The sequence below is a fragment of the Camellia sinensis genome, chromosome 7 (assembly GCF_055761805.1).
Source record: "Camellia sinensis isolate YWXY chromosome 7, ASM5576180v1, whole genome shotgun sequence".
NCBI classification, from domain to species: domain Eukaryota; kingdom Viridiplantae; phylum Streptophyta; class Magnoliopsida; order Ericales; family Theaceae; genus Camellia; species Camellia sinensis.
This window is the reverse complement of record NC_138967.1, coordinates 174,538,964-174,547,546: the sequence shown is the minus strand read 5'-3', so window position 1 is coordinate 174,547,546 and position 8,583 is coordinate 174,538,964. Positions and strand designations below refer to the sequence as shown.

At 48.0% G+C, this 8,583-nt stretch overlaps 1 protein-coding gene across 1 annotated transcript; it reads left to right on the top strand.

The window, feature by feature from the left end:
- Positions 1–275: 275 nt before the first annotated feature.
- On the top strand, positions 276–1,645 carry LOC145796298 (uncharacterized). The gene is made up of 3 exons (XM_082881381.1): positions 276–439; positions 568–1,416; positions 1,499–1,645. Exons 1-3 carry the CDS (start codon positions 380–382, stop codon positions 1,643–1,645), a joined length of 1,056 nt encoding a protein of 351 aa, XP_082737507.1. The 5' UTR covers positions 276–379.
- The last annotated feature ends 6,938 nt before the right edge of the window (positions 1,646–8,583 follow it).

The following is an 8,583-nucleotide window of genomic DNA, read 5'->3' as shown; positions in this document are numbered from 1 at the left end:
GACCATGACCCCTTTTGACTTTGCTGTATTGACCGGCCTTGATGTCGGAGGTTGGCCCATCCCCTATGATGAGGATATGGGCGAGTGGGAGGCTGCCTGGATGTATCTACTGGGGGCTCGCCCACCTGTTGACAGGGTCTCTGGGAGAGTCCGAGATACTTGGTTCTCCTCCCATTTCCGGCGGGCTGAGATGGTGCCCGAGACTCCCGAGGAGACGGAGCAGTACGCCCGTGGTTTCCTTATGTTCCTCTTCGGGACTACTCTGTTCGCCGACAGAGGGAACACCATTGGGCTATACCTGCTGAGCGCTCTAGTCGACCTATCACAGGTCCAGAGATATGATTGGGGTGGCGCTGGCCTGGCTACCCTTTATTTTTATATGAGCGCGACCTCCCGCGGGCGGGGCGACTTACTTGGAGGCTATTGGAGAGCCTGGGAGGTACTTTCTGTCCCCTTTGATTTACATTTCTGCTCTTCAATACTTGTACATTGCACACACAGCGCACTTTTACATTCTGCATTTTGCTCTCAGCATTTCGTACTTACATCCTGCACTGCTTTTCTCAGCTATGGGCTTATGTATACTTCCCATCGTTAGCCCCAGAGCTGGAGGTGGTGGGGATTCCCGTGACCCCATATTCATTGATATTTGAGGGCCCGCACCGGGCGAGGCCTCGAGAGACCCTGGTTCGCCTGCGGCAGTACTTCGACACCGTGCGACATTCAGAGGTACTTCAGAACTTTCAGTTCTTTTCATTTTCATCTTTGACTTGCTCTGTACATTCTCGTTTTCTGATTGGTTTATACATTTATCATCCGCAGATTACTTGGCAGCCTTGGGCACCCCTGGGTGATGATCTCCTACTTCAGTATACCGGAGCGTCAGGCATCTCCCGGTATAGGGTCCTGCTCGAAGGGCCAGTTGGCAGAGTCTGGTTCCTGGGGGAGCGCTTTCTGCGCCAGGTACGGGGGTATCTTTCTCAGGATGTTCCCGCGGTACCTCCAGCTAGTATGCGGACTGCTGACAGGCTCTCTTACTCAGAGGTAGTCGGCGCCATGCTGGGCAGCGATGCTTTGCTATATGTTGCGGAGGGGGACTACGCCACCTATCGTCACATATATTTGATGCCTCCATTGACAGAAGCTCGTATTCCGATGATGAGACCTGCCGGTATGTCATCCTCGGATCAGGCTCAGGCTCGAGCTACAGACATCCCTTCTTCTAGCAGGGCTGGCACATCTAGAGGTGGGAGTAGACCGTTTCCTCCGACCCCGTCGATTCATCCTCATCTGGGATGGCCAGATATGCCTACTGAGTTGATGGCGTGGCAGTATGGGACTAGCTCTCCGATTCCGATTCCACTAGAGCCTCCGATGCCCAGCGATCGATACGCCATTGATCCGGACTCACCGCCGGTATGCTCCACTTTTGTCATTCATCATTTCAGATGTTTAGACACTCATTTGTTCACTGATGATTACGAACTCATTTTTGCAGCCATCGCGAGGGTACATAGAGGAGGTGGTTGGGCTGGTAGCCACACTCGAGGGCATGGTCTTGCGCAGGGAGGCACAGTTGTCTGTCGCGGGCATTCAGGTACCCTTCAGTTTTCTGGCATTTATCATACTTCTGATGACATGCTGATTTCTACTGCATCGATAGACTGCTTGTGTAGAGCACATCTGACACACCCCCCACTTGTACACTGTATTTACATGCACCCACTTTATGTAGCTTTTGCTTGTATCTGCATCTGATGTACATATTTGGACTGATGTATTTGAATTGAACTCTTTGTTTTCAGATGCCTTCATGGTCTGGTCAGCCACAGACTAGGCCACCTGGGCCTCATTGGGGAGCTGGGCCATCTGGGCCTTATCAGGGAGCTGGGCCATCCGGGCCTTATCAGGGGGAGGGGTCATCTCGGCCTTCCCGAGGAGCCGGGCCATCTAGGCCTTATCGAGGAGCTCGAGGAGGGCCTGTCCGCAGACGCAGGGCTCATGTTGTGGAGGTGGAGCCTGATGATGAGGAGGAGGAGGAGGAGGAGGCTACCGACCGTCAGTTCGAGACATCTGTTGAGGAGGGAGGCTCCGGTTTTGGCTCGGGGAACAGAGGCGAGGCTGAGGAGGATCCTGAGGATGACAGCTCCGACTCTGATGATGGTGTGGAGGTTGTTCCACAAAAGAGGACCAGGCGTGCTTCTCGTTCCCGTTCCCGAGGATTTTGATGTTGCTATTTCCTGCTTTATTTTTCTTTTACTAGTAGTTTGTAGCACTTTGCACATCGTTAGGCAGTTTCATTTTTTGTAAAACTTGTACCTTTGTTTATTGTAAAGCGTGATGAAATGAAATAGCTTTTGAAAAGGTGTTTGTATTTTAAACTTCTAGCATCATATCGCATCAATTTATTTCGCATGAGAATGAAATTGAATAGTAATGCGCATTGTGTAATCACCAAGTCAGGTAGTGAACCGACACAACAAACTAAACAAACTCAACTTACTAAGATATAACAGGACCTTAAAAAGTTTTACAACTCGATAAGCAAAATGCAACACTGTAAATAAAACAAGACTGTAACAAAGATTGCTTAAACAGAGAGCAATGACTCAAAAACACGAAACACGTCCGCTCGACAAACAACTCGATAAGCAAAAACAACAACTCGATAAACAAGACTCAACAACAACAAAGTGTATTTTTGACGATCTGGGCATCGGAACGCGTCTGAAATGAAGGCCTTCGACTCTCCCGTTGCATGGAAATGCTTGGAGTTCTCCTTCGAAGAGTAAAACAGGGCCGAGGAGACACACTGCAGCATTGCCAGCCATCCCTGGGAGCTGGCCGGCCATTTTTGCAAAAAGTGAATGGCTGGCCAGCCATTTCTGCAGAAAGTAAATAGCTGGCCAGCCAGAAAAAGTAGCTGGCCGGCCATTCAGTCCTGCAGCCACCAGGCTTTTGACACGTGTTCCCGTGAATAGTGTTTTTCCTTCTATAAAAGCCTCAACTTCGGGAACATTCATTTCATCTTAGTTTTAGCCAAAGATGGAGGCGTTTCTCGCAGAAAATGTCACATCTTGGATTTCTTCTTTAGATGGCTCGGAAAAGCTAAATTTCCGGGGTTTCGGCTTGAATGCACTATTCACGTTGAGCCGTACTCCGCTACAACTTCCTTTTCTCCATGCCGCGGCAAGGTTCTGGAATCCAGTGACGCATGTTTTTAGCTTTGGCGGTCAAGAGATGTGTCCCACTTTCGAAGATTTTCAGGTTTTAATGGAATCCGAGTGCTCTGAAGTGATCTTGCCTCAGCTCCGTTTTGGTCACGCCCAGGCTTTAGGGCGGATGTGTGGGCTTACAGCGCGCGACGCTCGATCTCTGATTTGCAGTGGGGAACTGGACATCCTCGGCTTGATCCACCGTTTTTCCGACGCTGGTGACTGCAGCAACCATTATTGGCAGGGTTTCCGGCAACACGCTCTCTGCTTATGCCTGTTGTCTCACTTTCTGCTTTCCTCGGGCTTCGGCGGGGCTAGCATTCGCCTGATTGAAGTCGCCCAAGGTTTGAGAGAAGGAAAGAGCTGTATTGCCATGACCTTGGCCGAGACATTGATGGGTTTAGATGCTTTCCATCGCCGGGAAACAACCAGATTTGCTGGGAGTCCACTATTACTGCAGGTAATGTTTCCCACCCAACCTTACATATATATTTGCTCACGTCACTCGGCTCTCAGGCTCGATTTTTCTCACAAAACCCTTGTCTTACTTTTCTCTCATCGTACATCTCTCTATTCTTTAATCTCTCATTTTCCATCCCTCCCCTAGGTATGGTTAATGGATAAGTTGCAGGTTGTGGGCTCTTGCCCGGCTTATTCAGCTCGAGGCTACTTCTTTCGGCAGAGCCTTGTCAATGCTCTTGACGAAAGGTGGTGGTTCGATTGGATGTGCGATTTGTCCGCAGACGGCATTGCTTGGCGTTGTCCTTGGCTCAACCTCCCGGCAATGAGCTATAGTATGTCTCGGCAGATTGGGATCCAACTGATTGGTCTAACCCACTGCGTATTCTATTTTCCGTTCCGGTTCCTGCGTCAGTTTGGCCATGATCAGACCTGTCCACCGGAGGGGATTGAGTACCCAGCCGCTTTCCCGGTCCGGGGTGCACAGCTTGCCCGATATGCCACGGCATGGAGGACTAGAGAGCTTCTGGCCCCTGTTTCCACTTTCAGTTGCACTTTGTCCGATGAGTGCTTGGATTGGCTCAATGAGGAGGCACAGGTTGGGCCTAGCTTGGCAACAGATGCTCCGTCCAGCTCCGGGAGGGGACGCGGAGATACTTGATTCAACTATGCCCCAAATTTATTGCTTATTTAGCATTTTCAAGTTTTCTTTATGGATGTACTAAAATAAGCAACCTCGATTGTAATGCAAGAGCAAGAGAACTCTATTTTGAAATCAATGAAATTGAAAGTTGTGGTGCTGAAAATTTTCCACTTTTGGTCCAAAAATGGTCTAAGTCGTAAAAAGATTAATTTGAAACAAAGTCAACTTTTATTAAAACTTTTCAAAACTATTTTCAATGTGGATCAGAATTGGACACGCCGAAAATCTGTCACTGAGATGCACAACCCCAGATCCCCGCAACTGGAAAGTTGCCCCTAGTCTGAAGAACAAAGCGGCACTTCAAAGCAACGGAAAGTTGCCCCTTGTCTGAGTAACTTTGCACCGTCGCGGCAACGGAAAGTTGCCCCTAGTTTGAACAGCACTGTACCGGAGATCGTGATAAATGCTGATGGATAAAGATGACTGAGATGATTAATATGGACAGAGTTGATCGGGGAAAAGTTTATGGCTGAACTTCGAGGCGAAGTTGCCTACGTATCCCGAATATGGGAATCAAGCCTTACGTAGTTCAGGCTAAGGTTCACTCGAGTATTTTCACTCTCCTTTTGCGCTCTAACTTTTGCCAAGGCCGCCCTTTGCGGGTTTTCAACCTTGCGAGCTCAGTTTTTATATTTTCTAATTTTTTGTGCTCTGAATTCTGCCTAGGTCGCCCTTTCGGGTTTTCGGCCTAGCGAGCCTCTCAAGGATAGTATTTCTTCAACTTGTCCATATTGATCGGTTGTGAGAACTCCAAACCATCTAGATCCATCAGAACCACAGCTCCACCTGACCAGATAGCTTTGATGATGTAAGGACTAGTCCAATTGGGTCTGAACTTGCCCCTTGGGTCGTGGATGGGAGCTCGGTTGTCTTTGAGCACTAAATCTCCCTCTTTCAGATTCCTGGACTTAACCTTTTTGTTGAAAGCTCGGGCAATTCTGCGTTGATAGCCTTGGATGTGGTACAGTGCTTTCAGTCTTCTTTCATCAAAGAGCATGAGTTCTTCGAATCTGCTTTGCTGCCAATCTGCTTCGGCTATCTGGCATTCAGCCAATACTCGTAACGATGGAACCTCAATCTTAATGGGTAGAACAGCCTCCATTCCATAGACCAATGAATATGGAGTTGCTCCAGTAGAAGTTCTGATTGAAGTCCTGTAGCCCACAGAGCAAATGGCAGCTTGTCTGGCCAATCTCGATAGGTTTCCACCATCTTCTGTAGTATATGCTTGACATTCTTGTTGGCGGCCTCAACCGCTCCGTTGGTCTGCGGCCTGTATGTAGATGACCTATGAAAAGCCACATTGTATTTTTCCAACAAATCTATCACTTCTTTCTTGAAATGGGAACCATTATCTGAAATTATTTCGTTTGGCACCCTGTAGCGACAGATGATGTTGTTCCTGATGAACTTTGCAACATGCGACGCCTTCAACACCGCGTACGATTGGGCCTCGACCCACTTTGTGAAATAATCTATCGCTACTAGGATAAACTCATGCCCGTTTGACCCCTTCGGGGTAACAGCTCCGATTACATCAATTCCCCAGACTGAAAAAGGCCATGGGGAAGTCATGTTGTACAGTTTTGACGGCGGGATATTCATGCGATTTGCATGAATTTGACACTTGTGGCATCGCCGAACAAAGCTAATACAATCCTCCTCCATGGTTGACCAGTAGTAACCCTGTCTGAGAATCTTTCTGGCCAGCATTACTCCATTCATGTGTGCACCACACTCTCCCCCGTGGATGGCTTCCATCAGGCGTTTTGACTCTTCAGCTTCTACACAGAGCTTATGCATTCCCAGATGACCCCTTTTGTATAGTTTTCCTCCGCAGATATTGAACTGAGCAGCCATTCTTCTGACAGCCCTCTTATCTTTGGCGTTTGCCCCTAGTGGATATGTCTCCTTTTCCAAGAAGTTCCAGATGTCGTAATACCAGGGGTTGCCATCTTGAACCTCATCTATGGCGGAAATCGACTCGTATGCTGGTGTAAACCTTTGATCAATAATGACTGGACGCATCCGGACTCCGGACGGGATGTCTATCATAGAAGATAGAGTTGCTAATGAATCTGCAAACCTGTTGTTCTCTCTTACGGGGTGGGTGAAATTTAGCTTCTCAAACCGAGGAATTAGCTGATCCAAGGCTTGGTGGTAGATTATCATCCTTTCCTCTTTGACCTTCCAATCTCCTTTTGCTTGAGACACAACAAGGTTCGAGTCCCCAATGACGTCCAACCGTTTTGCCCCTAGTTCCAGGGCTGCTTCCAGGCCAGCAATACATGCCTCATACTCTGCTTCATTGTTGGAAACCTTGAACCGGAGCTTGAATGCTAAAGGGATACGGGAATCATCAGGCGCTATCAGCAACACCCCTATCCCATACCCATACTGGTTTGACGCTCCGTCAAAATACATTGTCCAAGTTTCATTTTCGACGTGCAGAATGGCTTCATCTGGGAATAGATACTCAACCGCTTCATCCCCCTCAACCGGGTGGTCGGCAAGGAACTCCGCTACCGCTCTGCCTTTTACTGACTTGCGCGTTACATACTTCAAATCAAATTCGGAGAGCAACAACAACCAACGAGCTAGCCTACCCGTAAGTGCTGGTTTCTCGAAGAGATATTTGATGGGATCCAAACGCGAAACCAACATTACAGAGTGGGCTAACAGGTAGTGCCGCAGCTTCCTGGTTGCCCATACCAAGGCCAAACAAGCCTTCTCCAGCGGTGTATAGCGGGTCTCGTAATCCAACATCTTTTTGCTCAGATAGTATATGGCCCTTTCCACTTTGTCTTCTGACTCCTGCGCGAGCATGCAGCCCATGGTAGTCTCAGTTACCGAAAGGTACAGTATCAACGGTCTCCCTGGTTCTGGCGGTGACAACACAGGTGGGTTCTGTAGATATTCTTTGATCTGCTCAAAAGCTGCTTGACATCGGCCATCCCATTGGAATTTCTTTCCTTTCTTCAGGAGACCAAAAAGTGGTTCACAAGTCAAGGTTAATTTAGAAATAAACCGTCTTATGAATTGCACTTTACCCAGAAAGCCTCGCACCTCCTTTTCAGTCCTTGGTGGTGGCATTTCTAAGATGGCCTTGATTTTGGAAGGGTCGACCTCGATGCCCCTTTGTGTGATCAGAAACCCTAACATCTTCCCTGCTGTAACACCAAACGTGCATTTCTGGGGATTCAGTCGCAGCCGAAACTCTTTGATCCTTTGAAAGAATTTTTGTAAGGCGGTGTAGTGGCCCTCTCTATCTTTGGACTTGACAATCATGTCGTCCACATACACCTCGACCTCCTTATGGATCATATCATGCAATATTGTAGTTGCTGCCCGTTGATACGTAGCTCCAGCATTCTTCAGCCCGAATGGCATTACTCTGTAACAATATGTACCCCACGGGGTAGTGAACGCAGTCTTCTCCCGATCTTCGGGTGCCATCACTATCTGATTATAGCCTGAGAAACCATCCATAAACGAAAGTAAGGCGTGTCCTGCCGTGAAATCCACCAATTCATCGATGTGTGGCAAGGGGAAGTCGTCCTTCGGACTGGCTTTGTTCAAATCTCTGAAGTCTACACATACCCGAATCCTGCCGTCCTTCTTTGGCACCGGAACTATGTTGGCCAACCAAGTTGGATATTCAGATACTAGCAGGAATCCTGCGTCAATTTGCTTGGTGACCTCTTCCTTAATCTTGAGGGCCCAGTCCAGGCGAATCCTTCTGAGTTTCTGTTTGACAGGGCGGGCCTCTGGATCAAGAGGGATCCGGTGCTGTACAATCTCAGGATCGATTCCAGGCATGTCTTCGTAGGACCACGCGAAAACCTCTTTGAAATCTTTTAACAAAGCGACTAAACGCTCGCGCTCCTCTGAAGACAACGTGGACCCGATCTGGACCAGCCGCGGGTCCTTCTCAGTACCAACATTCACAGTAGTGATTTCATCCATTAAAGGTTTAACAAATCTTTCCTGCTCTTGATTAATTAATCGTTGCAAAACTGGGGGAATTTCTTCCTCGCTGTTTTCATCAAAATTTTGAAAATCCTGATTTAAGCAATAAATCAAAGGCACAGAAAAATACTCAGAAAACACATCCGTATCATTCTCATTAAATACTTCCAAGCCGTCAGATTCCTCTGTTACAACAGACTCAAAAGAAAATGAAAAAGACGACCTAGACAGGACTGT